This window comes from Pyrgilauda ruficollis, unplaced genomic scaffold (genome assembly GCF_017590135.1).
Source record: "Pyrgilauda ruficollis isolate IOZ18807 unplaced genomic scaffold, ASM1759013v1 scaffold36, whole genome shotgun sequence".
NCBI classification, from domain to species: Eukaryota; Metazoa; Chordata; class Aves; order Passeriformes; family Passeridae; genus Pyrgilauda; species Pyrgilauda ruficollis.
Window position 1 is genome coordinate 1,815,344 of NW_024525045.1, and position 17,537 is coordinate 1,832,880.

The 17,537-nt window shown below is 40.3% G+C and overlaps 1 protein-coding gene across 2 annotated transcripts in view; it reads left to right on the forward strand.

Moving 5' to 3' along the window:
* Positions 1-17,537, forward strand: part of PLOD2 (procollagen-lysine,2-oxoglutarate 5-dioxygenase 2) — a 47,686-nt gene that overhangs the window by 12,868 nt on the left and 17,281 nt on the right. For both annotated transcript variants that reach the window (XM_041475708.1, XM_041475710.1), the window contains exons 2-8: positions 2,139-2,230; positions 3,687-3,823; positions 9,382-9,545; positions 10,641-10,753; positions 12,698-12,761; positions 13,520-13,617; positions 14,195-14,296. In XM_041475708.1, coding sequence (XP_041331642.1) covers positions 2,139-2,230; positions 3,687-3,823; positions 9,382-9,545; positions 10,641-10,753; positions 12,698-12,761; positions 13,520-13,617; positions 14,195-14,296 — 770 coding nt within the window. The remainder of the gene's footprint in view (positions 1-2,138; positions 2,231-3,686; positions 3,824-9,381; positions 9,546-10,640; positions 10,754-12,697; positions 12,762-13,519; positions 13,618-14,194; positions 14,297-17,537) is intronic.

The window sequence follows — 17,537 nt, forward strand, 5'->3', positions numbered from 1 at the left end:
GGGGGGGTGGGGGGGGGGAAGGTGGAGCAAATTATGTTCCAAATCTGGCTTTCCAAAATTTTTGGATGTTCAAGTTGAGTTGATGGAAGAATTTACAATATTTCCAGTTTCTTCTTTGTTGCATATTGTATTGCTGGAGTGTCAGTCTGGTTTGGTAGAGCCAGCAGTTAAAATTGGCTCTAGGACTTTTGAGGAAAAAGATTGTGTCTTGCCCCAATGTTCACAGACATGCCTCCCAGAACTCCCCACCCAAGGGAAAAAAAAAAGAAAGCAATAGCAGGATGTGAGAGACATCCACAAATTTGTGTGTAGTGGGGAGGGCAGGTAGAGATGTCATCTGCAGCTGAGGAACTTGGGCAGTGTCAGATAAAATGGCAGGAGCCCTGCTCAAGGCACAGGTTGGTTTTGGTGGTGTAGGTGCTGGGCAGAGGATGCTGTCACGGCTTAAAGGTTTCACCTGTTCAAGGAGTGTCTGGGGAACAGCAAGGTCACAAAGCAGATCAAGTGTTCTGCAATTTGCAGAAACATCACCTGAGTCAGGAACACCATTAAACTGAGACCAGTAGCAAGAGCAGAGAAAGTGTCACATGTGCTTGTCTTGTCCCTGCTCTACCCCATGTACGCCAGCGGAGCTGCTGGTGGATGGAGCAGCCACACCACTGTCAGACCTGGCAGGATGCTCTGGAGGTGAGCAGGGCTGAGTCTGAGCTGTATTTCAGTGGAAACATGAGTGCCACCTGGGGCTGGTGCAGAGTTTGTCTCCTGTGGGTACTTCAGACAGACTTGAATTTCATTAGAACAGGGGGTTTTATGCTGCTCTACAAACTATGTGTGTATTCTGACAGGTATTTCTGCCTGAGTCAATACACTTGAAGTATTGGCTGCAGAGCATTGCATGAGTGAGTTGCAAGGTGCATTTCTTCTACAACGTGGGAACTGGGTCATCATCTTTTGTGTTAACTTTTGCTGGTTTCACATGAAACAACATGGGAAGTGGTGAGTGGTTTGAATACACTCAGGATGATGTCCTGGATGTCTGAGGGCTACTAAACCTATGGTGGTGGACAAGGCTGAAGAGTTAATAGGAATGTTTTCCATAGCAGACACTTCTTGAACATTTTACTGGATTAAGGAGGGTAAATCCAGAAGATGTTTTTTTGGCAAGTAATGCAGTAACAGGCACTCTGTCTGGAATACTCATCATAGGTAATTAATTTTATTTTATTGTAAGGATTGATCTCATGGGCTCTGGTTAGAGCACAACTATTGCTTAAACTTGGCCTCAATTGGGGAAGCTGCAATGTACTCTGACATCTAGGCTGGTTTGATTCAATACTTGACTTTAGATAGGGATAAAACCTTCTCATAGTTTCAAATTATTTAGTTTCATTATGCAGCATATTACATAGGGTTCTAAATGTTGTTCAGTAGTTTAATTGGGAAGCTATTTAGTGGAAATTCATGACCCCATTTGAACTGTGTTAAAAGCTCTGGAATGTGAGGAGGAAATTGGTTACTTGGTCACTTGCCTGTGTGCAATAAGAGGGCAAAATTAGCGGTGCTGTAATGTACCTATGCTCTGAATAAAAAAACCAACCAAGCAAACTCCTTGCTCTTTTGTCTCTGACCAAGGACATAAAAGCACTAAACTCTATTGGGGGACTGGTTTCATGGGTTGGGTTTTTTGACTTTTTTTTCATTAAGTGTATGCACTGTTGGCTTTCAGGGGAGCTACTGCGGTTGGGTGAAGTTCTCTTACCACCACTCATTTCTGTGGTAAGAGGTAACAGGATTAGCTCAGACTGAAAAGTAGTAAATTTTTTTTTGTTTTGAAGTTTTCTTCTTGTCCAGTAATCACACTGTCTTTGTTTTTGTGTCTTGAACTAGTTGTTTACAGAATAGATAGACTTATTTGCTTTGTCTTCCCGAGGATAATTTTAAATACAGCACCTTGGCCATAGCAGTTGTTGTTTGGTAATATCTCACTCATATACTGTGGCAGTATACTTGCCTCCTCTCTTTGAATGAGATACAGAAAGTTGTAGAGCCCCCTGAGCTAGTGCTGTTGTTCATTGCATTTTGTCACAAACTATGCCCTGAAAGCATATTAATATATGTTCTTTCCTTTTCTTCCTCAGATAAACTTCTAGTCTTTACTGTAGCAACTAAAGAAACCGATGGTTTTCACCGTTTCATGCGAACTGCAAAGCATTTCAACTACACAGTAAAGGTATTGTGTGCTTTGTACCAAAGATTTGTGCTGTCCATGCTGTAAAACAGAACCAGTAAATGGTAACTGACCTTGCCTTAGCTTCATTGTGTGCTGGGACAGAGGGAAACAACAGCAGAGCTGGGGGAAAGGAAGGGCACTTGCTGCTCTCCCTGTTGCTTACCTGCTGATGCCCCTCTGAACCACCATGGCAGGGAGGTGCTTCCACTGCCTTAGGAGCTGCTTTAGAGGTTTGTAGCTGTCATGGTCAGCATCCTCCTCACTCACAGGCTCTGGCACATTTTATCTCAGAGCCTTGTTTTTCAGTGTGGCCGATTTTGTTTGTTTGAACACTTCTGGGAGCTGTATTCAAGGCTTTGGATCTTTTTCCTTAAGCAAGGCTGGAGCACTGCTGCAAGGAAGGAGGGAGGCTCACAACTGAACATTTCCATGTGTTTCCCAGGAGCCTGTAATTTCTGAGAGGACAATGTGTTTCTATCATTCTTTGCAGCCTTTTCTGCCTTGTTCCATGCCTCTGTATGTCACGTACTTAGGTTGGCCTCTGCATGACCTTGGGAAAAAGGGAGGGCACTAACCTTCTAAACTTGCCTCACAAATTGATTCTGCCAAGAGAAAATTCAGGAATTCAGATGCTGTTATGAAATTTTTCTTACTTACCACAGTGCTTGCACTATAAATAGGAAATTATTTGGGTCTTTGACTTTTATCACTGAATTTAGAGGACTGAGACAGCCTTTCTTAATATGATAAAGCTGTACTAGAGCACCTGAGCAGCCTGAGCTCTGGATACATCTTTTGGCTTTGCAGATTTGTCCAAAACATCATGCAATGTAGTTCTTCCAGGCTTTATATGTTCCAAAAACCTTATGTTCAAAACACGTAATGAGCTTTTTTTTTTCCTTTGTTTTTTTGGCATGTAATCTGCTATAGTGCTTGGCTGAGGAGGAGTTTTATGTTTAACTCCGTTTTAGCAGTGAGCTGTGTACTGGGAAACCTATCCTTTCCTTTTTTTTACAAAAAACTTGCAATTTGAATTTGTTATACCTTGATCCACAAAAGTCTTTTGTGCCTCCTGTTCCTAAAGGGATATTATTGAATTTTGAAAGTCTCATTTAGAATGTTTTTGTAATACAAATTTTGAAAGAATCCTTGGCTTTTTTTTTCTAGTTTTTTTTTTTTTTTTTCTGAAGAAGACACATTTGAGCAAATGGCAGTAGCAGGCAATTGCTTGATTCTTATTTGGTTAAGAAATGTCTCTCTCATGTTTTTGCAGTGATGTCATTGTGCTGAATGTTGCTTCAGACATGGAAAACCTACGATGCTGGAAGTGCTGGCTTGCTATGCTTTAATGTGTTACTTCTGCTTTAGCATCTGTTTTCAATAAGGATCTGCTTTGAAAAAGCCTCATGGGTTTGGGTACTAGCAAAAAGTGCTTTTTTTTGCCCTCTTATTCTAGGTTCTTGGAAAAGGTGAAGAATGGAAAGGTGGTGAGCTGCCCAACTCTATTGGCGGAGGGCAGAAAGTTCGACTGCTGAAAGAGGGCATTGAAAGCTATGCTGATCAAGAGGACTTGGTTGTACTGTTTGTGGAATGGTGAGCAAACCTGGCTTCTTGTCTTTGTTCTACTTTGGGTAGATATGCAAAAGTATGCTTTTTTCAGCTGCTGTGACACGCTGAAAGTTGCATGATGCTTTTGTTCTTCACAGTTTTATTTTGAGAGTTGGCGTCTTTTTTTCTTCATTCATAAAAATAGTGGATTGCTTTTGGAGCAGTTGTTACTTTTTAACAGATTTACAGATGTAAGAGTTGTTCATAGTTCTGCTGCCTCGAGGGGGTAAAAAAATGTTGCTGGGAGCTGACAGGCTTTTGTCAGCAAAAGGCAAGCATTTGTCCTCTCCCTGTTCAGCTGCAGTGAGAGCAGGATGTGGCTGCAGGCGGGGAGTGTGGATGGGAGGGGGAGCAAAAGCAGCTCCAGAAAGAAAGTGTCCAGTAGGGACCAGAGGCATAACCTTGTTCCGTGAAGTAACAGTGATATGGAGGAAGCTGGAAAGTGGCTCCCTGAGGAAAGCATTTAACAGGAGAACGTGTTGGAGAGCTGAAACAAGAGTCTTGGTGTCAGATGCAGCCTGGTGGCTGTGCTCTCTGTGTGATGGAAGCACAGAGGGACAGTGCTGCTGCAGGTGCCAGATTGTAGCTCATAGCACAGCTATGCTTGAACATCCTCCCTGCAGGCCAGATAGGCTTCTCCTGTCACAGAGAGCACAGACCTCAAATGTATTCAAAACACTTTCTCTGCTGTTTCCCTCTTCCTTTTCTTTTCCTCTTTTTTTCCTCCTGTGCCAGCAGCATGATCAGAGTAGCTCAGAATCCGGCTTGCAGCAGACACCAGGCTCTTCCATGCTCATGTTAACCAGAGCAGGGTCACAGCTCTGAAATAATCACTGCAGGAAAGGCGTGGGACCAGGTCTGGAATCAGGGACAGGAAGCTCCAGTGGCTGACAGGCAGCCTTGGAGAGGGGTAGCTGAGTGTGAGCTTGGAGAGAGGCATGGATGAGTTCACCCATGCTGCTGTTACCACGTCATGCTGGAATGTCTGCTCCAGAGTACTCTTTCAGCTTTTAACCTGCTTTATTTATTTAAATTTGACAGCTGAAGAAACTTAGGGGCACTTTTTCAAGGCAGGAGCTTGGCAGGATTTGGATCACCACAAGGCAAAGTGGCTAGACACTGGCAATTTATGGAAAATTAATTTGTTTTGCATAAGTTAACACTTTGGGAAAGTTGGAGTATCCTGTGAAACTGGTAGTAAATTCAAACATGTTACTTAATTTTCTGTTTCAATTTTACCTCTTGTGATGAATAAAAGAAATACCTAGAAAGCAAAAAATTGTCACTAATTTCTAAACAAGCATTATAAGGGATGCTTATTATGCTGAATATTTTTTATGCATGCTTAGGTCTGTAAAAGTTACCTAGTTTGGAGATACACATCCAGTTTTTGGATTTCTTTTTTTATTGACTTGTTCAATTCTGCATTTACTAAATGGAAAAAGAATCTTTCTAAAAGTAAATACATTGTGTTTGCTCATAGTGTTGTCCTACTAATCATACAAGAACTGAAACTTTCAAAGGTAAATTTCAAAGATTCTGTTCTGTGCTAAAGCTCAGATAAAACAAGCATTTCCCAAATGTTTTCTACTTACATTGAATTTCTTTGTTTCTGAATTTATTATCCTAATTCATAACTATTTTCTTCCTATGTGGTAAAATATGGAAATTTATTATCGCATTTGTACAGAGGTCTAGCTCAAATTTTTCTCCATCATAATTTGCTCTCTGGAGGGGCAGGCTGTCTGCTGGCACGGGTGAGAGAGTGCAGAGGACCATGTGTGTTGAAGTGCAGAAGCTATAATCTTTCTTCCCATAAAAATCACAGGATTTAAGGCCTCCCAAGTTCCTGAAGTCCAAAATCCCAAGTACATATTTGTGTAAAGCTGGTGGAACTGATTCCAGACAGGAGACAAAAAACCAGTTTGCTGATTCTAGCATTATATTTTAATTCTAATGAGCTTTTGCATTTCCAGAAATCCTGGTTTGCAATTTGAACGCTGATCAATGTAGCAGTAAGTTTGGAAAAGACAAATGTCATGAACTTCCTTTCTTATTCAAGTGTTTTTTATTATATTCATTGTGAAGCATTTGGAATATTAATCTTGGGGGTGGGGAAAGGAAATGTCTGGTTTGCTTACTGTAACTAGGAAAGTAATTTTTAGGGAGCTGTTTACTTAACAAACTTAGTTTCTTGGTTTGGTTTTCTTTTCCAGCAGTTTTTTCTATGGCTCAGAATTCTGGAAATAGTTTGAGCTTCTTCTGTGGACAGCTTGTGCCTATGTGTAGATAGCAAAATGCCTGCAGATGGAACACTATTTAAATTAGGCTTGTTTTTTGCTTGAGCCAGCTTCTGGTTTATTTTGGACCGTTTCAGATTGAACTGGCTAATGGCCAATGTAGACTGGATAAATTGGTTGGTGCTGTGACTGTTCATCCAGAACTCTCACAGACATCTCTTTGTATCTTGAAGCCTCTCAGTTTGTTGTTTGTTTTGTTGTATGTTTTTAAACATTCGTCTGAAACGAAGGGATAATTATATTGTCTATGTATCTCAAAATGGCTAAGGTGTGGCCCTGATGGGGACACAGTCTAAGTGACAAAACAATTTTGTGTCTGTTTTGTGACACTGCTAGTCACTAGTAGGCACTATCTTGTATTTTGAGCTCTTACCCTGCAGCTCCAGTAGCAGCAAGTTCTCACTATTGAAGTTGTGGATGCAGAACTTGCATGGTCAGTTCTAGAGCACCTGAGTCTCTGCTGCTGTTGCCCTGGGTTGCTGGGAGTGCAGGGTGCATAGCCAGCATGCTTTGCTGCTGCAAAAGAGAGGGAGGGAGGGGTGGATTCCAGTCCCAAGCATCTGCCATCTGAGAGCTTCAGGAAATGGGATTAGGTTGTGGAAACTTTCTGGGGTTTTTTTCTTTCTTTTTTTTTTTTTTCTTCTTGCTTTCTACTTAATTTGAAGGATTTATGAAGAATAAATAAAAGAGTATCTGAGCTGTTCCTGCTTGCCAAGAAAGCCTGTTTTTTCCTGGATATGTCCACAGTCTTTTTCTCTGTCAGATTTTGAAGTCCTGTTTCAAGTAAGTCATTGTGTCACCCCTAATAACAGTATAAACTGTCAAGGATAGTCTTGGGACCTGTTTTGTGATGGTCTTAGTGGTGTGGACCTGACGTGAATCCCCCCTTACAGCAGGAGGTGGGGTCTGACTAGGCTGAATGTAGTCTGACAGAGTAGGTGAACAAGGCAAATGATGCATTTCAGGTGTTAAGAAGTGTTCCTTTCCGTGGAGAGAAAAGTGGGAGCCTCATAAAGCATCTGAAGAGGGTACTGTCAGCAAGGGATAGAAGGCTGTTGGAAGTCCTGCCCAGGAAGAGGTGTGGTGACAGCAAGTCACCTCTTGACAAGAGGGCCTTGACCATTAATGGCAAGTGTAGGTTCCTGCTGGATTAATAGAGCTGCATAATATCCATTGCAGTTTAGCAGCTCAGCTCTGGGTTTAGGATTATAAACTGTGCTGTATTAAGTAGCATATCCCTTTCACAAGCAGAGCTTGTGGCTGGCCCAGCATGTTGCTCAACTTTGGCTTTCTTTCACAGAATGACAGTCCTTGGAAGCAATGTTCCAGGGTGTTTGGTTCCTTCCTGCAGCTGGAAGTCCTAGCAGCAGCAGCAGCAGCACTGCCCTGACTACAGAGGAGAAGCACAGCCTGCCATGAGCTATTAAGTTAAAGCCTCAGACAGATCTCTTTTTGTCTGTCTTCAATGTGTCTCCTGTTTCTTGTGTGTTCTACAGGCTTGGTCTGGCATTGAGTCGGGCTACAGAAATTGAATGGAAAAGGGAGTGAAATGTATTCCTGTAAATTTGGGCAGAAGCAGGCTCTTTTTGTGAAACTGGGGAAGGTCCAAAATGTACAATTTCTGTCATGCATTCTTCTGCCAAAGTTGCAGAAAAACATAACAGTTTTCAGAAAACCACTTACTTATATAGACTACATAACACAGTTCCCCTCCAGGGCTTATACTTTGCTTTGTGGTGAAAATCTTTTTTTACATTTGTAAGCCAGCTGTTGTTCAATTCTCTTAGGCCAATTTCATTAAATCCTCTTTGAAGAAATGACATCTTGAATAATTTCAGAACTGTAATAAAGGAGTACCATAAGTCAGTAATGGTTGATCTGTTGGCACTATTGCAAGTCAGTAAGGGTTGATCTGTTGGCACTATTGCAAGTCAGTAATGGTTGATCTGTTGGCACTATTGCTGGGTAATCCATTGCAATGCACTATATTCTGTGTACTGCAGGTGGGGTGCTGCTGTCCTAGTTAGCCCAGCTAAAAGGCTTTGCAAGAAAAGTCTTGGTCAAGGTTAGTCCTTGGTTTCTGGCTCTGCTGTTGCTTTGCCTGTTATTAGGGCTAGTGATTTTCAATTTTTAAGGTACATGTGCAGAGCAAGAATATTCCTGTGTTCAGATGAGGAAACTGCAAGGCTGTGATGCTGCCATTAAAATCACTGCTTCAGCCTGAGACTAATCTGTCATGTGATTCCAATTTCACTGTGACATTCTTCATGCTGTGTAAAGTGAACCTTGAAGTGGGAGGCATTGGCACAGGTCACTCAGAGCAGCTGTGGATGCCCAATCCCTGTCTAATTCTGAGTTCCAGGCCAGATTGGATGAGGCTTTGAGCAGGCTGATCTAGTGTGTGGCATCCCTGCCTATGGTGGGGGGATTGGTTTGTTTGTTTGGTGGTGTTCCCAGCCCCCTGTGTCCACCAGGGTTTGGCTCAGCCACAAGCAAACACCAGGCTTGGGATGCTCCATTCTTACAGGACCTTGGCCAAACCCCGGCAGGTTTCACTGTGGTTTGGCACACTGTTGACCTTTGGCTGTGTCTAACAGCCAACGATGAGCCCCCCACCTTTAGGTCTTTATCCTCAATAGGAATTGTGACTCAAAGGCAGGTAAAGTGTTTCATAAATAGGTATTGTGATACTTTGAACCTTTTAAGTCCTCAGCACATTAAAGAGGTTGAATGAGAAATCTATGGCTTGCCAGGATGCAATACACTTTTTATGGGCAACTAGACTTCATTGAGATCTCAGTACATTCTTTAGAAGAGTCAGTGCTGTTGTGTTTAGGAACAAGATCATCTAGGTTTTCCAAGTGAAAGTTATCTAAGTCATCTTTCAGTCCTACTTTTCATCTGTTAAAATTTGATATTTTTGGTTGTTGTTCTTAAAGACAAACAAAATACCTGAAATAGGAAAATGAATTTCAGATAAACAAAATGTGAAGAAAAAAGAATGTCCAAAATGTGGAAGGCTAAAAAGCAGAAGGAGAAAATACTTTGGATAAGTAGTACTGATTCAAGTTTCTCTCCTAGAAGGGTATAGAATTTTTACATGGTGGTTAAATATTGTTTGAGTCATTTTTCTGAATGAAAAGGCTGTTTGATTTTTAAATATTAATAGTTCAATGACTTGTTTTGAACACAGAAACATTACAATGAAATTAACCTAACGGATGTATTTTCTTTCCTTTTAAGCTATGATGTTATCTTTGCTGGGGGACCTGATGAGCTGCTAAAGAAATTTCAGGAAACTAATCACAAAGTGGTGTTTGCAGCAGATGGACTAATTTGGCCAGATAAAAGGCTGGCTGACAAGTATCCTGTTGTCCGGAGTGGGAAACGATTCCTGAACTCAGGAGGCAAGTGGGATCCTCAAACACTTGAGCATGACCCTTCTCTGTTATCTGTTCAACGTACTTGTTGCATGTGGAGCTGTTCCTCAATTACCCAAGTGCAAAGCTGATGACTGGATATGCTGTCATCTTCCTCCCCTCCCCACTTGAATTGTTCCTCTTCTGTGCTCAGGCATAGTTTTCATTCAAATTTGCACAGTGTGTGTTTGGCAATAACTTGTAAAAAGCAGATAAATATAGCCAGGGTCTAGCAAGCAGCTGTGCATGGCAGTGTAATGCTGTGCAAGGATGACCCCATTGTTGCAGAAACAATGCAGTGCACAAGCCTAGCAAAGCAGCACATGCTATTTATAGCCTGGTCACAGAATTCCCAAACTCGGCTGCCTGGTTCCTGGAGATCTCTGCACACAGGGTGGATGTGCTGGCAGCTCTGCCTGGCCTGGCAGCATGGCTTACACAGCTCCTACAAGGAGCGGGAGCTACTCCCTGTAATCCCAATGACAGATGAATTCTGAAATCCTCCTTTAAATGCCAGCTTTGCTAATAATTTTGCACTTGATTAATGCATGCACTGATAAAACACTGTGCTGTGTAGAAACTATTGCGTGTGTCATTTCTGGGGCACCCTTCTTCAGTGTGCAGATCTGGGAGTGTCCCTGTTTCTTTCCCTTACCTATCTGTCCTATCTTTTTTTTATTTTGGCGTGTATTGGTTTTGAGTTGAATTCTCATTGTATTTCTGGCAGTATTAGATTCAGGAGTCTCTGCCAGTAAGAAGTGATTGATGAAAAGGAAACTTTTTCCACAGATAGGCTTCTTGTGAAAGTGATAGTCTGATATCATGCTTTGGCGCTCTCAGAATCATCCTGGGCAGATCTGATTTATTTTTTTCCTTAAAATACCATTACTATAAAAATAGCCAATAATTATTAACTTTTTGAAACAGACCTGTTACATACCTCAGGAAGAAGATTGGATTTTGCGCCAAGTTTCATAAGTTTCATACTTTACTGGCAGCACTCAGAATGAAGTCCCTGGTTGTTGGACAGCATTGACAGGGTAGTGTTTTTTATGGAAATAACCTATGTGTGTGATGTTGCAGGATTTATTGGTTATGCTCCATCCATAAATCGTATTGTGCAGCAATGGAATCTGCAGGATAATGATGATGACCAGCTGTTTTACACCAAAATCTATGTTGACCCATTGGCAAGGGTAAGTAGTAACTCGCTTTCTCTTTTCTTTCTGCTTGAAATAACATGCTGCTCCTCATAAAACACCAGGAGATGAAAAGACAAGGAATGCTGTCTGTACTGGAGTGCTGTGTTGACAGGTGTTTGTTCTCCTGAGGTTCCTACTGCTGGAATGATGAACAGGCTCCCAAAGGGTCATGACTTGATATATTATTTCAGGCTGTCTTCAGCCCCAGGCAGGTTGTGCTTCATTGTTAGAAATAACAGCTCTGAGGTGTATGATCAGACACATTTATCTCAATGAGGGTCCCATGTACTTGGCAGTTTGATGGCCACAGAATGTGGCATTTTGCCAGGGTGTCACTGAACTACTTGCTGATCCAGTGTTTTATACATTGGCTTGCTGCCATTTCAGATCCTGTCTTCAGCTTTCTGTGCAAATATGTTCAATAAAGCTGCATTCTAAATTTTGGGTGAAGACCTCTCTGTGTCCTCACTTAACAAAGTTCTCTGCTGAGTTGCAGTGTTAAAGCATGAAAGGTTTTAGAGGTGTGTCCCTGATGCTGGAAAAAGAGAGATAAGAGAAGCTGACAATATATTGATGCAAAAAGACTTTAGAGGCTGATGCAGAAGAATTTTGAGAAGGATTTTGGTAATCTGTGTGCTTAAGGCAGATGCAAAGTTTTTTTATGCATGTTGTTTCTGGCATAACTTAATGGAAAATCAGTTCTATTTGGCTAGAGATTCAGAAATAGAAGAGAACATTTCTGTTGGAAGGGACTTACAGTGATCATCTAGTCTGACTGGCTGACCAGTATGGGCCTGACCAAAAGCTAAAGTGTGTTACTAAGGTCATTGCCCAAATGCTTTTTAAGCACTTGACAGGCTGGAGGTGTTGACAACCTCTGTAGGAACTGATCCAGGGTTTGACCACCCTGTGCATAAAGAAATGCTTCCTAATTTCCAGTCTGAACCTTCCCTGGTGCAGCTTTTAACCATTCCCACCAGCTCAGCACCTCCCTCTCCCCTTCCCCTCCTCAGGAAGCTGAAGGGAGCCCAGAGGGGCCCCTCAGCCTGCTCCTCTAAACTAGACAAACCTCAGCTGCTCCTCACGGGAAATTCCCTCCAGCCTTTAATGACTGAGTTGCTTATGCGCAAGTTCAGTCAGATGCCAGGTATGCAATTGAAGAGACAGGGTGTAGAGATATTAAAGCTGATTCTGCATCCAAGTCAGAAGTAACTTAATTGGTTGTCTAAATGGATTGTCTTCCAGACCAAAACTGTGTATGTGTGCAGAGCACTGCTGCACCATGGTTCAAAACGCTTCCATGGTGCTTACTGTACATCACCACTGATTCTCTGTAGTAATAATGTGCCCAGTGCTGTAGAATGTGTAAGAAGATCTTGGAAGACCAAAACAAGGGATGTCATCTGTTTTTAAGGGTGTTTTAAATGTTACATAGTCAAATCAGCATTTTAAAAATGGTAAAATATGGTATTTAAAGTAAGCTAGGATTAGTAGTACAACATTAGGAACATGCTTTAAAACCACCGGTGTTTTCTATTCTGACATGATACTTAAATTTGACTTTTATATTTTTGTGACTCTGAAACACAGCATGTTTTGTTTCTTGGCAAAAACTTATTAATTTTTTTTTTAAATACACAAATTTTCTTTGGCTTATAAAAAAAACTGATTGCTGTAGAACTGCACAACTTGGGAATACAGACACTGCTAAATTGCAGTTTCTGTGGAGAGTTGTCACCTTTATCCTTCAAGTTTAAAGTTTCTGCATATGCAAAACTGATTGCTGTAGAACTGCACAACTTGGGAATACAGACAAATATAGCAATTTGAAGAACACATTTTCCCTGATTCCTTGCTGCCACTGTGGTATAATTGCAGTGTTGCTGTAAAAACATTGGCTTTTAGAATGCCTCAACAGCTTTGGTTCTTTGATTTCAGGAGCGCATTAACATTACTTTGGACCACAAATGTGCGATTTTCCAGACCCTAAATGGAGCTGTTGGTAAGTGTATGATTGGCACATTGTATGTTTCATTAACTGTTATTAGCACTTCTTTTTTTTGCTTAACCCTGAATGTAGTTCTTTAAACATGTGCTTATTTTAAGGAAGTGTTTGGGTAAGTAAACCTGATCACCAGATTAGTTACAGGGCTTTTGGATTGATTATTAATTGAATTCTCTGATTTGATAAAATATTAATTATTTGGTAAAATATTTGATTTAAAATGGAAAAAATAGTTTTAAATAAATGAAGTTGGCAGTAAATATAAAGTTAAGGATAATTTTTCTATCTGCCTTTATGAAACTTAATTACAGGAGTAAGATTAGTAATTAGAATTGCATTTAGATGTTCTCAAGCAAACGGTTACACATATGAAGTCGAATGTTAAATAATGTAGAATTTTCTCTATTTAATTGTCATGAATTTAAATGGAAAAATGCATCTGTGCAAACTTCCTTTCTTACATCTGACCTTTAATTTTGGAACAACTTTTTTGTAGTCAGATCATATCTGAAATAACTGATTTCTCTGTAAATAGCAATACTGAAGCTGCTGATGAGAAACTATGAAGTTTGGTGTCACCTTTTTATCATAAGGAGCTTAGAATTCAAGATCTAGTTAGAAAAAGTGAACAAAAGCTTCTAAATAAATAATACTGACAATGACAGCAACAGCAAGGTATGTTATATCATCAAGGACTTAAAAAATCAAATTCTAGCTTTTTTATGAACTTACTCTACTGCTTTGTTGATTTGCAGATGAAGTCCTTTTGAAATTTGAAGAAGGAAAAGTAAGAGCAAGGAATTCAGTGTATGACACTCTACCAGTCACCATTCATGGAAATGGTCCGACTAAAGTGAGTGACAGTTTGGTTTTAATTTCATGTAAAACCAAGAGGAAACTTGCTATGCATCACTTTGTCAGTGTGGTTAAATTCTTCTGTTTTAAACGCAGGATGGAATCAAAAGGATAATAATATTAGGCAAAAAGTTTTCTCTAGTTTGTAAATAAACTAGCATTAAAAAATTCCCAGAATTCACTCCCAACAGTTTAAAGTATTTTATTCATGCGATACTTCTGCTTTGTACTTTGTACTAATCTGCAGATTAGTAAATTGCATTGGTTAGATACAACTCTTGAAATGAGTACCAAATAATTTTTACATTCTGATGTGTAATACTTTTATTTTTCCCCTCAAGTGCATGTAATTTTTATGAAATACTTATTTTTGTAGACTTCATGGTACATATGTAATCTGTTTTGTCAACAAAAAGAATAAGATCAAGTTTTTACCTGCTGTTTTTTAATGTTTGTTTCCTGTCAGTTGCCTTTAGTTACAAGTGATTAAATGAATAAACCTGGATTGTTTGAAAGGTATAGATCATCCTTGGCACTCATCTTTCATTAATTTAAACTGTTCATTTCTGTATCAGATTCACCTGAATTATTTGGGAAACTATATTCCCAATGCTTGGACACGGGAAACTGGCTGCAGTGTTTGTGATTTGGACTTACTAGACCTGTCAGCAGTAAAGGTAAGAGTGCTCTGCACTGGAACTTGCACTGGAAGGCCCTTTTGGGTGCAGCTGATAGGTGTTCAGTGATTCCTGAGGCCAAGGGCCTTCTTCCTGCAATATGTTTTACTACTTTCAGGAATATTTTTATGCATGTATTTTAATATAGGTTTGCACAGTGTTACTGAAGATGATGCCAACCCCAGAAGCCCTCCAGATCTTCACCTCTGTTCACTGGGGGTGAATGAACAATTTTTGAGTTGTGCAAAGTTCTAGAGAGTAATTAGAATTTTGGAAGAGGTAGAAAAATTCTAGATATTTCAGATTTTTTGACCTACAAAACAGTCAATGTGAATCATTTGAACAACTTCTGTTGCAAATAGTTTATTAGTTAACTAAGATGGTTACAGTTACTATTTTCTGAGATTAAACAGTGCAAAACTGCTTTGCCTTGTAGAGGGCAATACAAATATTTGTATGATGTAAGAAAATGTGTTTCTGTAGAAGATGATTGAATTTCAGTACAGTTTTCAGCATTCTTGTAGGATAAATACGCACATGCACATGGCATGTGTGTATATCCAGTACCTGGCAGCTTTGGCTCTTCCACTCCAAGTGTGATGTCTTTCACGTCTCTGTAAAAAATTTCTGTACTGTACACAGTAAATTTGAGGCAGAGTAAATACTGACCTCTACCATGTGGAATTGTAAGACTTGGACAAAAAAATAAAATCTGATTATGTCTAACAGGATCTTTCCAGCAGATGTTTCATTTCTGTTCTGTATTGAAGATTTGAATGAGAACAGGTCTTTGGAAGGATAGCATGAAAGAAATAGTGGCTTGTTATCTTTGTAATGAAAAGAAAAAGTGAAAAAAATTCTGGGCAATAAATAACTAATGAACTGGAATATAAACTAAAAAAGTTTTTGTTGGAATTTTAATAACTTTCAGATTCTTACTCTGTTTTTAAATTTTATTTTCTCTTTTAAGATAAACATTTGAATGGTGTTATAATTAGATAGTGTTTGCACTCCCATCATAAGTTTACCTGAGGAACAGATGTTGTCAAAAAGATTTTTTTCCAGTGATGTTGGTATTTAAGATGTGGTTTTGGAGCAGTTAAATCTGAAAGCCAGTAAGGGGGATGCAATGATTTACTGGATAGCTTGCTATAGTTTATGTACATCTACTTGGAATGTGTCTTTACTGTAGTGCATTCTTTGGACTTCATGCCTCACTCACTCTGCCAGAAGAAATAACAAGGCTTTTCCTTGGCCTCAGTGGAAGTGTTTACTTCAGGCATTTCTAAGTACCAGCAGGATTTCGTTTTCTGAACGTGCTCTCTGTTCAGGCCAGTCTGGTTGCTACTTAACAAGAAATCTTCAGTGAAAAGAGAAGTTCCTGTTCTGTGCCTCTAATAGTGTTCTCCATATTGTTTTATTTAACTGCCCCCATTTATACATTCATATCTTCTGAGGATTTTACCTTTTTTTGGGGTTGCGAACAAAGGAGCTCAGAGGTACATATGCAAGGTCTTTTGCTCAGTCCTTGTCGTTTTGACAGAAACAGGATCTTCTGCAATCATGGCTGAGATGTGGGAAAACTGCTCTCTTCTGGTAATGTCAGCAGCCTGTGCCAGCCCCAAATTAACCACCTGTTCAGGTAGAAGCAGCATAATGGAAAATAAGTTGAAGAGGGCACCTGGACTCAATAAGTCCAAATTGTTGCTACTTTCTTTAGTTTGTGTTGTTTTTTTTTTTTTTCCCTGAAATCTAAATTAAGTTTGTTGCCCAACTTAACCTCCCTAGAAATGCTTTTAAATTCTAAAGCTTCTTACTGGTGTGGAGACTTTCCAATATGGCTGAAAAGGATGATTTCACTCCTCTTCTCATTTCACTGGCAACTCTTGTGGCAAGAGATCCTGTACTTTGCTCTGTGCAATTGTACTGAGGCATTGTCCTGAGTTTCTTCCAAAAATTGTCTTACACTCAACTACTGTTTATTAAAAAGTAAACTTTAAAAGTCAAATACATGACCTCACTGAAAATGAGAAAATCTATCAGAGAAAATGCAGCATGTGGGTGCAGACTGGGTATTCCCAGAGAGGTTTTGCTGAGAGGCAACTTCTGATTTCACATAATCAAAATGCTCATTGTGACCTAGATTCAGATTATGCAGTGACAGCTCTTTGTGGTAAACCAAGGTCTGAATTGATGGACTCTGTGCTTTGAGGAGATGCAGTTTACAGGAATTTTTCCTCTTAATATTTTTAAACACCATTATGCTTTGGTCACACTGAGATTTCAGCGTGGAGCCAAGCAGTTCACATTTCAGTGTAATGAAGCAGTGCCAGTAATTCCTCATTGTCCCCATAGCCTTTGCACATCCAGCCTGAACCTCTTTCTCTTTCCCCTGGAGAACAAGGGGGGAATGACTCTGAGTTAGAAACATGTACAAAGTACAATGGCTGCAGCAGCTGTAGCACTGGTAGCTCAGTGTGCCCAGCTCAGCCCGGGCAGCTCTCCTTGTCCCTGGCCATCAGTGGCACCAGTGCCTGTGCCAGCCTCAGCAGTGCCACCAGAGGGGCACAGGCGCTTGGTTGGAGGCACATCAGTGCACTGCTGATTGTTCTGGAGTTATTGGGTGTCTGTGAGGCTCTGTGCTTCCCCAGCAGTCCTTATGAGGTTTGCAGATGGAGCTGTGAGCAGGAGGGGTCGGGGTAAACACTGGGTGTTTCTGGGCTCCCGTGTAGACAGTGACACTGTGAAACCTCAGCATGTGTTGATGCTTTATCCAGATGCTTCTCAAGTGGGTGTTGGCCTGATTAAAGAGCTAGCTGGCAGCCTTTTATGCTCATATAAGGTTTCTCTCTGAGCCTTGTAATGGATTCGGTTTTTATAGTAATTGTCTGGTTTAGAGATGGAAATAATTTGTAGTCAGTGTATTTCTTTGCGTAGGAGTTGAGGTCTTTGAAGGTTAAACTTTTTTGTCTTGCATACTGCAGTAATACACTTCAGGACTACAAAAAAGTGCTGTCTGTGTTTCTTTTAGTGGTCATGATCTCATGATCTCTATCAAGCACATACAAAGCAGCCAAATACCATCAAAAGATGTGAATTCACTTTAAAATAAGGTCCATGAAAGTTCAGTATTCTTGGATGTAAGGATAGCAGCTCTGTTAGTTTATTAAAGATCTTTCTAAAAATCAGTGAGTAGGGAAGGAATGCAAGGCCCAGTTCAAATGAATGGGGAGAAATAGTG